Source organism: Myotis myotis, unplaced genomic scaffold (genome assembly GCF_014108235.1).
Source record: "Myotis myotis isolate mMyoMyo1 unplaced genomic scaffold, mMyoMyo1.p scaffold_m19_p_1, whole genome shotgun sequence".
Classification (NCBI taxonomy): domain Eukaryota; kingdom Metazoa; phylum Chordata; class Mammalia; order Chiroptera; family Vespertilionidae; genus Myotis; species Myotis myotis.
In genome coordinates, this window is record NW_023416313.1 from 217,765,552 (window position 1) to 217,781,638 (window position 16,087).

Genomic DNA, 16,087 nt, shown 5'->3' on the forward strand with positions numbered 1-16,087 from the left:
CTCATTCCCCAAAGATAAAAAAGCATCTTGTTCAATGGCTGCTGAAATTGCCTCCATCTTACTCATACAGTAATTCCTTCTCTAAAGTGGTAAACACAGTGTCTCTCTTTAAGAAAAGAAAAATACAGTAAGATTGAAAATTGTCACTGTTACCAAAAAGCTAGCAGAAACCTCATTCGTAAAATTTAGCTTTGAATCTAACAGTGAATGACTCATTTTTCACACACTGCAATCTAAGTTCTACATTAATCATCCAATGTTTCATTTCCAGGTGTGTGGTTTTTTTCTTCACACGGAACCTGTCTTGTTTCACCCTGCTGTGCCCTGTTCAGTTTTGGATTATTTATGGCTGAGTTTTCATTAACCTAAGCGCAGAGATGAAAAGCGTTCATTTTACAGTTGATCACTAGGATATTTTTAAATATCTGGATCTTTAAAATCAAGTGAACAAAACATGTAGACTACTAGCTGAATTTTGCACTTTGCATCAGTTTAAGTTTCTATGACTTACCAAAGTCATTTTGAATTCTGTTATGCCTTTTAAGAAATAATCAATTCATGATATAGCCGATTATGTAGTTAATAAGTCACAAATTCTTCTGGAACATCCTTCTGCCTTTTTTTGTTTGTTTTTACTGATTTGAAGGGGGAAATGCACCAAACTTATAAGCCAAACAGCCTGTCCTTTAAAGTTAAAATCCTGAGGTGTTTCAATGATTGGGGAAACAGTAGTCATTATTCCTAAATTTAAATAATTATAAGATCTAAATCTGTAAATTATATATTGCCTGATGCTAAAGACCCAGTATGAAAATTTTCCTTAGGTAAGTTTCATGCTTCCTTTGATGCAATGGATAATTACTTTTTGGTATGTTAAAAATCAGGGACTAGCAAACTTTCTGTAAATGGTCAGAGAATAAATATTTCTGGCTTTGTGTGCCAAGTGTTCTCTGTCACAACTAACTACTCAAGCCCAGCCGGTGTGGCTCAGTGGTTGAGCATCAGCCTACGAACCAGGAGGTCACGGTTCAATTCCCAGTCAGGGCATATACCCAGGTTGCAGGCACAATCCCCAGTGTGGGGCTTTCAGGAGGCAGCTGATCAATGATTCTCTCTCATCATTGATGTTTCTAGCTTTCTCTCCCTCACCTTTCCTCTCTGAAATCAATAAAAAATATACTTTAAAAAAACAACAACTAACTACTCAACCCTACTGTTGTAGCAAAAAGCAGCCACAGATGATATATAGGCAAATAAATAGAACTTCATCTTTTTTTAATATATTTTATTGATTTTTTACAGAGAGGAAGGGAGAGGGATAGAAAGTTAGAAACATCGATTCACCAGCTGCCTCCAGCACACCTCCTACTGGGGATATGCCCGCAACCAAGGTACATGCTCTTGACCGGAATCGAACCTGGGACCTTTTATTTATTTTTATTTTTATTTTTTGTTGTTGTTGTTGGAATCTCAGTCTTTTTTTTTTTTTCAAATATATTTTATTGATTTTTTTACAGAGAGGAAGGGAGAGGGATAGAGAATCAGAAACATCGATGAGAGAGAAACATCGATCAGCTGCCTCCTGCACACCCCCTACTGGGGATGTGCCCACAACCAAGGTACATGCCCTTGACCAGAATCGAACTTGGGACCCTTCAGTCTGCATGCTGATGCTCTACCAAATGAGCCAAACCAGTTAGGGCTAAACAGAACTTTATTTACAAAAACGGGCAGCAGACCAGATTTGGCTGGTTTGCTGACTCCTATCTTAGAGAATTATCTGGGCTCCAAACTATTACGTAAAGTGATTTTCAAATAGTAAAACTAAAAGCAGAATGTGATAAAATGAACTATAAATTCCAACATATATTCATTGTAATTCCTATCCCAACACTTGGCTCTTGCCCCACAAGTATTTTTGTTTTTTGCAATCTATTGCAATAAAAATAAATGTTACTTTTCTATTTGGCAAATCATTACTGCCTCGGGGTATAGCTCACTATTATGTAAATATTAGGCTCTGTGTGAGAATAAATCAGTTTTCCCTGAGTCTTTCCCATGCAGCCCAGGTAGACCTCTTCTTCACCTTTACTTGCATTTCTAAGGAGTCACCGATAACTCCATCAGATAAAGGTTTTTGTTCACGCCACTCAAAAGGAAAAACTCCTAGAATGTTAGAACTCAATAGAGATTAGCTAGAAGACCTCTAATGTGTTCAATGAATTCATTAACACGATCCATCTGATTTGTGACTAATAATGTCAATTCTGTTCTACTCTGAACAGATCTGTTTACACCCATATTAATATGTTCATATCTGACCTTGCATTAAAAATATTGTTCTCTGGTCATAAATATAATATATTCCCAATGTAGAGGTTTGGGGAAATGGAGAAAAGGAAAGAAAAGTTAACTACTTCAATAACCCCCCATCTCAATGCAATCATAGTAACTGACGTTCTGATGAGCATTACTGATGGTTTTTCACAATGAATATAAATATAAATATACAGATACGCAATTTTTAAACTAAGTTGGCATCACACTACACAATTTTATAATTTCTTTTTCATTTAACATTATTGCATAAGCATCTGGAAGTTGGGTACCCTTGATCTACATGTCCTAAGGCCACATCCCTGTGCATTTGTAAAGAAAAAAACAATACCATGCAGACCTGTTGTCATGAAAAAACATGTCTTGTCAACTAACAAGAATGTTACCTTTCTGGGAAGTATAAAGTTAAAATACAAAAGACTTTTTTTATATTTTCAGAAAGTAACATTTGGGGGATGATAAAAATGTTTTGGAAATAACAGAGGTGGTGGTTACACAACATTATGAAAGTGCTAAATGCTACTGAATTGTTCACTTTAAAACGATCAATTTTGGGTTACATGAATGCCATCTCAATTTTTTTAAAATGACAGAAAGTAGGATGGTTTGGCTGATCCTGGAGGAGTGGCTATAGGGAACAGCCTGCGAGAAAAGTGAGGCCAGGCCAGAGGAGTAGACTGGGCTGTCTGCCTATAAGAGAGGAAGAAAATCTGATTCTTGATGAGTTCTGTGAGTGGGAGGCCAGAAATCATCAGGAAGTCAGAGGACTCCTGTGAATGCAGTGTGACGTAAAACTAGAGGGAAAATAACTGAAAAAATCAGAAAGTATCTCCTTTCTGTTGACATCTGAGCAAACCCAAAGAGGTCATTGCGACAGGAAGAAAGAAGGACGGATATAAAAACTAATTTCAATTATGGGAACCAAGTCAGTCTCATATTGTGAAGAATTAAGCTGAATTTCATGAATAACATATAAACTAACATTTCGTCCAACAACTTGCTGACAATTTGACCACTGGCAATACAGTATGAGACCAGGTTGAATAAAACAGTACCTTCACCGCTGGTTTGTTAATTGCGTTGTGGCATTCAATGTGCTGACAGTGGATGGGATTCCAAGCTGTAAAGCAAAGCATAACTGATGAATACTTCTCATTGAAATTATTTGTGCCCTAGTAAAAAACACAGCAGATACTTCATTAGTTTTCTTTTACCTAAATAGAATCATCACCAGAAGCCTTCCTAAAATGAGTTTTAAATATATGAAAAATGTTTAAATTGAGCAAAGATATCACAACTCCATCATCCATTTTCCTATGGGAGGAGACAATCTAATATAAGGTGGCATACACAATACCAAGTATTACCTCACAATGATATACCATTGGTAAGTGCTCTCTGATTTCACTGGATCATCCCAACAACTCTGTGGGATAGATACAGCAGATCAATAACCTCATCAAATATACGGGTAAGTTAAAGGTAAAAAGGCTAAGTAGCTTGCTATGATCACAGAATTCGTAAATGACTAGATGAGAACTAGTCGAGTCTAGCTAGGACTAGAACTTGGTTCTTGACACTCTGCTCTTTTCACTGTAGTATATACTATGCTAAACATCCTAGACTTTTGGCACGAGGCAGCGTTTCAAATTGATAGCAACTGAAATGAATGATAAAGCACCTGCCACCATTCCATTTTCTACCCCACCCCATCAAATTGGTAGACTGGAAAGATGACTTTCTCGCCCAAGCGCAATGCCGCTCTCTCACATGCGACCCACAAATTAAATCTCTGCTAGTTTGCTAATACCCAACTCCTTAACACAGTACAACACACAGCGAATGAGGATAAGAACCAAGGAATTATCATCATCCAGAAGAGTCTGTAGCCCGAAGAACGTAGCTAACATTTAAAAAGTAATAGAATTATAAGTTGAAAGTAGGACACATTTTTCTAAATTGTCATATTCTAATCTTATAGGACCATGTTTGGCCTAAACAAGAAGAATTTGCAGGTGAGAGGACATTGTTACTTAGTTATATATCAAATTATAATCAAAAATATTTACTATTAATGATTCAGCTTAACTTATGCTCCAAACATTTTATAAAATTTTCTATCTAGAAGTATTTTAACTTCAAATATTCTATTTTCAATATTCAATATTCAAAGATTGTTAGACTAAGCATAATATTTTGTGTCTAATTTGGAATTCGAAAATACAGTCAACAGAGCCATTGACCTTAAAAAATATACAAAGAAGACAAAAAGTAAGTAAAGACCAAAACCACTACTCTTATAACAGTATTATATTGATTATATTTTTAAAGAGTGAGAAAGAGGGAATGAGTAAGAAATAGATGAAGAAATTATTTGAATATATGCATTCTATAACTATAAGATTTGTTTCCCACATGTGGAAAAGTCAAGATGAATATAGAGAATAGCAACAAGTTTTCTTGTGTAATGAAAGAAAACTGAAAAAAAGAGTGCCTTTAATCAGTGTAGGAGTGTTCCAAATGCATAGGACATGCAGCCTCACTTCTCCAAACCCAAATTCATAGCAGATATCACTAATCCGTAAGAGCAGTCCGTCCTGCTGAGTCCAGAAATGGCCCCAGAATGCTTCTCAAACCTGAGCTCTAGGAGTCACCACTAACCAAAGATGGAGCCACCCAAGGTAAAACCATCTCTGAACCTGTGTATTATGAGAATATCTGCAGAGCACTTTACAAGCATCAAGGCGACTTTTCCTGACATTTTTAGAATAGAAATAATATTCAAAATATGTAACAACTGCTATGGCATAGGCACAAAGAAATCAGACTATGCAACAGCCATAGAGCTTGATGAAGGTAAAGACTCCTGTTCTGCCAGAGATTAATGCTTTATATGCGGATGGTGGGGATATGCAGGAGATCCTATTCCTATAATTTTTTATTCCATTTTTACAGAATAAAACTGAATTAAGAGCAGGTAGTAGTTCACCAAATTTACACTATATTTAAGCTTACTAGAATAGTGATTCTTAGCTTTGGTTGTGTTTCAAAAATCATCTGTCAAGGTTTAAAAAATATGATGCCTAGACCCCATATTAGACCGAATCAAAATCTCTGAAGATAGAGCACAGGTAGTTGTAATTGGGAAAAATATTACAACTGATTGTAATATATACTTTACCATAAGGCAAATGTAATAAAGATAGATCTCCTTTCATTTGAAAATAAAAACAAAAATATAGCATAAAGACATGGCAGACAAGACTTCTGTTTCCTACTATGACAGAGTAACTGGTATTGGACATGCCCTCCTACCATACACAACTAAAAAAATGGAAAATATATATGAAACAACTATATTCAGAAATCAGACTACATGTAGTACAGGACAATGATCCTTGAGAGAAGAGAAACAATGAAATGAGTCCTACAACCACCCTGGCTTTCTTCCTGGAAACAATTTCCAGACCTTGGCCCTGGAAGAGGAAATATTAGCACAATAGGTTGGTTTTATTGAGTTGTGGTGAACAAAAACTGGAGTTTAGAGGGGCAAGATGACTTAAATTTGCTGGGTAGAGTACCAAAGAAGAAGGAGCTTAGCAAAGTAAAAGCTCTAGAAATCCTAGGAGTCCTTTGGGGGGTTTGGCTTTATACTAAACATGTGTAAGACAAAATTTAATTTGGCTTCATAAAGAACAATTATGAGGGACTGATAACTTAATTAGAGGTCCAGTGCACAAAGTTTGTATACAGGGAGGGGGGTTGTCCCTCAGCCCAGCCTGCACCTTCTCCAATCTGGGACCCCTCCAGGGATGTCCGACTGCCTGTTTATGCCCGATCCCACCAGGCAGTCGGACATCCCTCTCATAATCCAGGACTGCTGGCGCCTGCCTGCATGCCTGCCTGATTGCCCCTAACCGCTTCTGCCTGCCAGCCTGATCACCCCCCAACCACTCCCCTGCCAGCCTGATCAATGCCTAACTGCTCCCCTGGTGGCCTGATTGCCCCCAACTGCCCTCCCTGCAGGCCCGGTCACCCCCAACTGCCCTCCCCTGCCATCCTGGTCACCCCCAACTTCCCTTCCCTGCAGGCCTGGTAGCCCCCAACTGCCCTACCCTGCCAACCCGATCACTCCTAACTTCGCTCCCTTGCCAGCCTGGTCGCCCCTAACTGCCCTCCCCTGCTGGCCTGGTCACCCCAACTGTCCTCCCCTGCAGGCCTGGTAGCCCCAACTGCCCTACCCTGCAAACCTGATCACTCCTAACTTCGCTCCCTTGCCAGCATGGTCACCCCTAACTGCCCTCCCCTACAGGCCTGGTCACCCCCAACTGCCCTCCTCTGCCAGCCCGGTCAACCCTAACTGCCCTCTCCTGCAGGCCTGATTGCCCCCAACTGCCCTCCCTTGCAGGCCTGGTCCCTCCCAACTGGCCTCCCCTGCTGGCTTGATAGCCCACAACTGGCCTCCCCTGCTGGCCATCTTGTGGCGGCCATCTTGTGTCCACATGGGGGTGGCCATCTTTGACCACATGGGGGCGGCCATCTTGTGTGTTGGAGTGATGGTCAATTTGCATATTACCTCTTTATTATATAGGATAATTCCTACATCACATTCAGGGTTGGGAGATATTCAAGTTCCAACCAGCCAGAGCGGAGGGAACTCAGTAAAAACCTGGATTATTCAATGGAGACTCTAAAAAGTCATGTCATAGTAGGAGAGCTGAACTAACATTAGTGAAAAAGCCTCCCCAGGATCCCCCTAACAAAGCATAAGAACAAGCCTTGGAAGGGTTAAGCTAATCCACCAGTAACTTGACTGTCAAAAGAAACTTTAACACACTATAATGGAAGACAACAAAATCCAGACACTTCATAATGTAGTATTCTTGAAGACCAGCAACCAGTCAAAAATTACTTACTATTTGAAAAGGACGGAAAATGTAACCCATAATTGGGAGAAAAACTGGGCATTAGAAACAAACCCAGAAATTACAGAAATGTGGTAGTTTTAGCAAACAAGGACTCTAAGACAGCTATTATAAACATATTTAAAGAAAAATATGAAAACAATGAGGCTAGCTATTAAAGATATAAAAAAAGAACCAAATGAAATTTCTAAAAATTAAAAAATATAATACCAAAAATGAAAAATTCCCTGAATGGGAGTAATGGCAGCTTAGACAATGTAGAAGAAAAGATCTGTGAATTAGGAGACATAACAAGAAAAACAACCCAAACTGAAATACTAGAAGAAAAATAAAGAGAGCTTCAGTGAGCTGTGGGAAAATATCAGGGAGAGTAACCAAGTATGTTTAAAAGCCAAAACAGTGCAATGGGGGCAGGGAGTGGCAATTATTTGAAAAAAAAAAAGGCCAAAATTTTGCAAGTTTGATGAAAACTATAAACCCACAGATCCAAGAAGCTCAATGAATCTTAGGTAAAATAAAAGCAAAGAAAATCACACCAAAACTCATTAAAATTGAACTGATAAAAACCAATGATAAAGAGAAAATCTTAAAAGCAGCCAGGAAAAAAAGACACATTACTTACAGGGGAACAAAGATAAGAATGATCGCTGATTTCTCGTCAGAAACAATGCAAGCCAGAAGACAATGGAACGACATCTTTAATAGGCTGAAAGAAAAAAACTGTCAACCTAGAATTTTATACCCAGTGAAAATATCCTTCAAAATTGAGTATGAAATAAAGACTATTTGAAGACAAATACTAGAGAATTTATTGCCAGCTGAACTCCACTACAAGAAATGTTAAAGAAAGGTCTTGAGGCTGAAGGAAACCTAGGACTTACACAAAGGCAAAAAGAGTTCTAGAACTTTGTAAATATAATGAATAAAAGACTTTCTAATCATATTAACATATTTTTAAAAGATGATTTATTGTTTAAAACAAAAATAATAGCCATCTATTGTAAGACCAATAATATATAGAGAAAGAAGTAAAATATTTAATAACAAGAACAGAAACGATGAGGGGGGAAAATGAAAATGTACAGGGTTCTAACATTACATGTTAGCTAGTATAATATTCTTTTAAGGGAGGCTGTGAAATTAAAGGTATATATTATAAACATTAAAGCAATTTTTAAAAGGATGTATACCTAGTAATTCAATACAGAGATAAAATGAAATACTAAAAATAACCCAAAAGAAGGCAAGATATTAAAAAGAAAAGAAACATAGAATAGATGGGACAAGTAGAAAACAAGTACAAGATGCCAGGCTTAAGCCCAACTATATCTTTAGTTACATTAAATGTAAATGTCCTAAACAATAATTATATTACATGGAAGTGGTCTAAAAAGCAGAGATTGTCAAATAGATTTTAACTTTTTCAAAAAGCATGACTCAAATATTTGCTGCCTGTGAGAAACACTTGAAATATAAAGATAGATATATTAAGAGTAAATAGTTAGAAAAATTTGTACCATTAGCATAGCATTAGCAAATGCTCATCATAAGAAAACTGGAGTGTCTATATAAATATCAGACAAGTAGACTCCAGGACAAAGAATATTACCAGTAATAAAGAAGAATATACAGTGATGATAGGGTCAATTCATCAAGATGACATAATAATCATAAATATCTGTACATCTAATGATAGAGTTTTAAATTATATGAAGCGAAACTGACACAAATAAGTCCATAATTCATGTTATAAATTTCACCAATCTTCTCTTAGTAATTCATAAAATAAGCACACTGAAAATCAGTAAAAATAGAAAGCTTAAACAACATTCTCAACAAGTTAACCTAATTAATAATGATAGAATTCTCCACTCAAAAACTGCAGAATATACATTATTTTAAGGGGCACATGCAAAGTTTACTGGCCCATAAAATAGACCTTAAAAATGTATATGTAGCAATACATAGAGTATCATTCCTGACCACAATGAAATTAAACTGGAAATAACAAAAACATATCTGGAAAGTCACTAAACGTTTATATTTTTGAAAAAACACACATCTCAATAATCCATAAATCAAAGAAGAAATCATAAGGAATATTAGAAAATATTCTGTACTAAAATACAATAAAATCACAGCATATCAAATTTGTGGGACGCAAGTAAAGCAATGTTTAAGGGGAAATTATAGCTTTAAATTATTTCATTAGAAAATACAAAAGATTCAAAATAAATTATTTATGTTTCTACCATAACAAAATAGAAAAAAATAAACTCAGTGTTATCAGAAAAAAGAAAATAAAGATAAAGGCATAAATCAGTGAAATTGAAAATGGAAAACCAATAGAGAAAATCATAAAACCAAACATTGGTTCTTTGGCAAGTTCAATAAAATTGATAATTCCTCTATCAAGCCTAATAAATGAAAATATAGAGAAGAAACAAATTACCAATATCAGAAATGAAAATTAGGACATCACTGCAGATCCTATAGATATGCTAATAAAATTGATAAGTTAGATGAAAATGATCACATTCCTCAAAAATCAAAGATTACAAAATTATAAACTCTGGCTCAATAAGAAAGAAAATTTAAATGCCCCATAACTATTACATTGAATTCAACAATGTAAAATCTTCCCACAAAGAAAACCTCAGATCCAGATGGATTTACCAATAAATTCTATTAACTATTTAAGAGAATAAATACAAATCATACACAAACTCTTTCCAAAAATGGAAGAGGAGAAAACACTTCCAAACTCATTTTATGAGGTCAGGATTACTCTGTAAACAAAACCAGATGAAAGCATCACAGTAAAAGAAAACTAGATCAATATCCCTCATAAATATAGAATCAAGAACACAACAAAAAATTAGCAAATTAAGTCTGGCAATATAATACAGCTGAAAATGTAGAATTTATCTCAGGAATGTAAAGTTGGTTTAACAATGCAAACCAAATCAATGTAATTTACCATATTAACAGAATGGAAATCATATGATCATCTCAAAATATATTTGAACAAAATAGGAGAAAATGCATTTGACCAAAACTTATATTCATTCATGACAAAAACTCTCAGCAAACTAAGATTAGACAGGGACTTCCTCAATCTGGTTTTAGATAAAAGCATCTGTGAAAACCTACAACTACCATTATATTTAATGGTGAAAGCCTTTAAATAAATGGTGAAAGCCTTTAATGCTTCCTCCCCACAGACTAGGGCGGGTGGGGGAAGATATTCACTCTCAGCACTTCTATTCAAGACTGAACTGGAGACATGAGCCAGTGTAATGAGAAAAAGAAAGAGAGGAAGGAAAGGGAAAAGGAGGGAAGGGAGGGGGGGAGAAAGGGAAGTAGCAGATAGGCATATAAATTAGAAATAAAGAAGAAATGTTTTAATTATTTTTATTTTCAAGAGAGCAAAATCTTATATACAGGAAACTTTAAGAAACTTACAAATAAGCAACAAAACTAACAAGTAAGTTTAGCAAGGTTTCAGGGTAAACAAATCAATATACAAAAATCAATTAAATTTCTTTATACTGTCAATGAACAATTGGAAAATAAATTTTAAAATAATGACACATCATAAAAAATATCAAATACCTAGGAATTAATTTTAAAAAATAAATGCAAGAATTCTATACTGAAAACTACAGAGGGAAATTTTTAAAGACCTAAATAATGCATCATGTTCATGGATTAGAGAACTAATATTTTGCAATGTCAATTCTTTCCAAATGGAATTATAGATTTAATATAACCCAGATCAAAATCCCAGAAGGATTATTTTTGCAGAAATGAAAGCTGATACTAAAACATATATGGAAATGCAAAAGACCTAAAATAGCCAAGATGATCTAAGAAGAACAAAATTAGAAACTTGCACTATCTGATTTTAAGACTATAAGGCCAAAGTACTTAAGACAGTTTGCATTGGTATACAGATCAATAAAACAGAATAGAGTCCAGAAATATACCCACACATATATGACCAAAGGTACAATACAATTCAAAGGAAAAAGTATAATCTTTTCAACAAAGGGTGTTACAACAATCTATAAGGAAACAAATAAACCATACTCACCATGCACAAGAATTAAATTGAAACAGATCATAGACCTACATGTATAAGCTAAACTAGAAAGCTTCTGGAAGAAGACATTGGAAACTATCTTCACAACCTTGGATAAGACAAAGATTTCTTAGGCATGAAAGGCACTAACAATAAACAAAAAATTGCATTTTAGTTTACAAACAACTCATGCTCCTCAAAAGGCAGTGTTAGTAAAAGTAAAAAAGCAATCCCAGAATGGAAGAAAATATTTTATATATATATATCTGACAAATGACTCAGACCACAGTACACTAAAAAATGTATAACAATAATAAAAAAGACAAACAACCCAATTAATGACTATGCAAAAGTATTCATCAAGCCCTGACCGGTTTGGCTCAGTGGATAGAGCATCAGCCTGTGGACTCAAGGGTCCCAGGTTCGATTCCAGTCAAGGGCATGTACCTTGGTTGCGGGCACATCCCCAGTGGGGAGTGTGCAGGAAGCAGCTGATCGATGTTTCTCTCTCATCAATGTTTCTAACGCTCAATCCCTCTCCCTTCCTCTCTGTAAAAAATCAATAAAAAATATATTTTAAAAAAGAAAGTATTCATCAAATACTTCATAAAATATCTGAATGACCAATCCTATCTAATAAAAGAGTAATATGCAAATTAACCATCACTCCAACACACAAGATGGCCGCTCCCATGTGGTCAAAGATGGCCGCCACAAGATGGCCAGCAGGGGAGGGCAGTTGTGGGCAATCAGGCTTGCAGGGGAGGGCAGTTGGGAGGGACCAGGCCTCAAAGGGAGGGCAATTGGGGGCAATCAGGCCGGCAGGGGAGCAGTTAGGCATCGATCAGGCTGGCAGGGGAGTGGTTGGGGGATGACCAGGCTGGCAGGCAGAAGCGGTTAGGGGCAATCAGGCCAGCAGGCAAGCAAGCGGTTGGGAACCAGCAGTCCCGGAATGTGAGATGGGATGTCCAGATTGGAGAAGGTGCAGGCTGGGCTGAGGGATACCACCACTCCCCCACCCCCCATGCATGAATTTCATGCACCGGGCCTCTAGTAAGCATATAAAAAGGTATTCAACATCAGTCATCAAAGAAATATAAATTAAAACCACAATGAGATACACACCCATGAGAATGGTTAAAAATCAAAACACTGACAGCTGTGAGTATTAGCAACTGAAACTCTCACATACTGTTGAATAAATGTAAAATGGCATGCACACTTTACAAAGCTGTTTAAAATTCTTTTATAAACTATATGACCCAGCAATTCCTCTCCTAGGTACATATCCAAGAGAAATAAATGTATATGCCTACAAGACTTATGTAAGACTAGAGGCCTAGTGCACAAAAATTTGTGGACTCGGGGGGAGAGGGGGTCCCTCAGCCCAGCCTGTGCCCTCTCGCAGTCTGGGACCCCTCGGGACATAACGACCTGCTGGCTTAGGCCTGCTCCCAGGTGGCAGAGGGCAGGCCCAATCCCTAGGTGCAGCCCCTGGTCGGGCTCAGAGCAGGGCCGATTGGGGAGTTGGGGTGCCTTCCCCTGTCACGAACAGAGCAGGGCGGATAAGGAGGTTGTGGCCCAGCCCCATCACACACAGAGCCGCAGGGCGATCAGGGGGTTTGGGTGCTGCCCCCTGTCACGCTGATCCCGGTGCCAGGAGGCCTCGCGGCTCTGCTGATCCCGGTGCTGGGAGGCATATTACCCTTTTACTATATAGGATAGAGGCCTGGTGCACGGGTGGAGGCCGGCTGGTTTGCCCTGAAGGGTGTCCTGGGTCAGGGTGGGGGTCCCCACTGGGGTGCCTGCCCAGCCTGGATGAGGGAATGATGGCTGTTTTCAGCTGGTCACACACCCTTCAGGGTGGGGGTCCCCACTGGGGTGCCTGGCCAGTCTGGGTGAGGGGCTAAGGGCTGTTTTCAGGCTGGCGGGTGACTGAAGCTCCCAACTGCTCCTTTTTTTCTTTTTTTCTTTTCTATTCTGGGCCAGCTTTAGCTCTGAGGCTTGGCTCCAGCTCTTAGGCTTTGGCTGCTGAAAGCAGGTATCTGGTTTGTTTGGGTTCTATAATCGAAACACTTTCAACTCCAGCTCTGAGATCCCGGCTGGCTGAAAGCAGGTTTCTGGGGTTTTGTTTAGCTTCTATATTTGTAACAATGTTTCAAACTGCAAGCTCAGAGGCCGGCAGCGGCAGGCGGGGAACCTTGGATTCCTCCGTCACTGAAGCCAGCAAGCCTCATGTTCACTTCAAGCTGCCTAGCTGCCGGCCGCCATCTTGGCTGGCAGTTAATTTGCATATCACCCTGATTAGCCAATGGGAAGGGTAGCGGAGGTACAGCTAATTACCATGTTTCTCTTTTATTAGATAGGATACTTATGATAAAGGTTAATTTATGAATTAGGTAAAGCAAAAAATTAACAAACCTATATAATAAAAGGCTCATATGCAAATCAACTGAACAGCGGAATGACCGGTCGCTATGATGTGCACTAACCACCAGGGGCCAGACGGTCAACATAGGAGCTGCCCCCTGGTGGTCAGTGCACTCTCACATGGGGGCGCGCCACTCAGCCAGAAGTTGGGCTCACAGCTGGTATCAGAATCAGAAAAAAAAAGAAGTAAAATTGCCTCTATTTGCAGATGACATGATTTTATATACAGAACATCCTATAAAGACACAACCAAATAACTGTTAGATCTAATCAATGAATTCAGTAAAATTGTGGGATGCAAAAATGGACACACAAAAATTGGTAGCATTTCTATATACTAACAATGAATATTTTTTAAAAGAAATAGAGAAATTAACCCCATTTACAATAGCATCAAAAACAATAAAATATTTAGAAGTAAATTTAATCAAGGAGATGAAAGATATCTACTCTGAAAACTACAAGATTCTTATGAAAGAAATTGAAGAACACAAAAATTCATGAAAAGATATCCCATGTTCATAGATTAGAAAAAATCAATACAGTTAACGTGTCAACACTACCAAAAACCATCTATAGATTCAATACAATCCCTATCAAGAGTCCAATGGCAACTTTACAAAAGTAGAAAACAACACTCCTACAAATTAACTGGAACCACAAAAGACCCCAAATAGACAAAGAAATCTCAAGAAAGGACAAAGCAGGAGGCATCACACCCTTGATTTCAAATTGTACTATCTATATATATAAAAGCCTAAGTGACCGGCCGACTGGCCAGTAGCTAGGACATGCAATGACCACCAGGCAGCAGATGCTCAATGCACAGGCATGGAAACATGGAACAGACTGGTGAATCTCAGAGGGGAGGGGGGAGGGGGGAGGGCGGGAAGAGATTAATGAAAGATCTTATATGCATACTAGAGGCCTGGTGCAGGATTTGTGCACTGGTGGGGTCCCTCAACCTGGCCTGCAGGGATCGGGCCAAAACTGGCTCTCTGACATCCCTCGAGCGGTCACAAATTGAAAGAGGGTGCAGGCCAGGCCAAGGGACCCCACCGGTGTACAAGTCCGTGCACCAGGCCTCTAGTAAAGCTATATAATCAAAACAATATGCTACTGGCATAAAATAGACCAATGAAAAAGAATTAAGAGCTCAGAAATAAACCGAAGCATACATGTTTAATTAATATTTTACAATGAAGCAGACAACACTCAATGGAGAAAAGACAGTCTCTTCCGTAAGTGGTGCTATGAAAATTGGATATTCACATGTAAAAGAATGAAACTGGACCGCTATCATACACCACTCAAAAAAATTATGAAAAGTAAAGAGAGCATAAAAGCATAGCATGGAAGCCAGGAGAGGATAAAAGGAGTTAAAATATTCTGTCATCTTACTGAAAAAGGAAAAATACTATTTTATAGTAGACACCTAATAAATCAAGAATGTATAGTATAATCTCTAGGCTAGTGACTAAAAGAATACAGAAGACTGAATAGCTCACTAAGACAAAAATGGAATATTTAAATATACTCAATCAGTGCAAATGAAGCAAAAAGAAGATAAAAGGCAGGAGAAATGGAAAGCAAGTAGAAAATGAATTTTTAATCAAATATACCGGCAATTACATTACATGCATGGGTTAAATACTTCAATTAAAAAGTTGTTTTGGCACATGTTTATGTGTGTTTAACTTGACAAACTTTTAACTTAGCAAAGAGCTGGGTATAACCATTAAGGAGGAAAAAGAAGGAAGAAGAGAAAGAACAGAAAAAAGAGAAATCACAGGAGACAAGGAAAAGAAAAACAATTACAACAAGGTGAAAAGACTTGCACTGAAGGATATAAAATTTTATAATTAAGGTATATTAATTCAGACACTGTGGTATTGATAAGAGGAAAAATACATCTATTGAACTAAATAAATAATCCAGAGACAAAACTATAGTTAAATATGACCCCCAAAAATAGTACTACAGAGCAGGAAGGAAAGAATATTTTCAATAAATGATATTAAGTCGATTGGCTATCCATAACAGAAAAAACTAACATTTATCTCACACCATACAGAAAAATTAATTCTGGATTCATCTAAATTTCAAGTATAATAAACAAGTATTCTGATGGCAACAAAGAATATTGTCATAATTGGAGTAAGGAAATATTTCCTTAGATAGGATATAAAGTCCTTTAAAGAAAAAGACTGATAGTTTGATTATATTAAGAAGGAAAACTTGAGGGGGCTAGGGGGTAAGAGATCAACTGAAGGACTTGTATGCATGCATATAAGCATAACCAATGGACACA

The 16,087-nt window shown here is 37.6% G+C and overlaps 1 protein-coding gene across 2 annotated transcripts in view; it reads right to left on the minus strand.

Moving 5' to 3' along the window:
- Positions 1-16,087, minus strand: part of UNC79 (unc-79 homolog, NALCN channel complex subunit) — a 176,612-nt gene that overhangs the window by 134,546 nt on the left and 25,979 nt on the right. For both annotated transcript variants that reach the window (XM_036315970.1, XM_036315962.1), the window contains exon 5: positions 3,393-3,457. In XM_036315970.1, the coding sequence (XP_036171863.1) occupies positions 3,393-3,457 (65 nt within the window). The remainder of the gene's footprint in view (positions 1-3,392; positions 3,458-16,087) is intronic.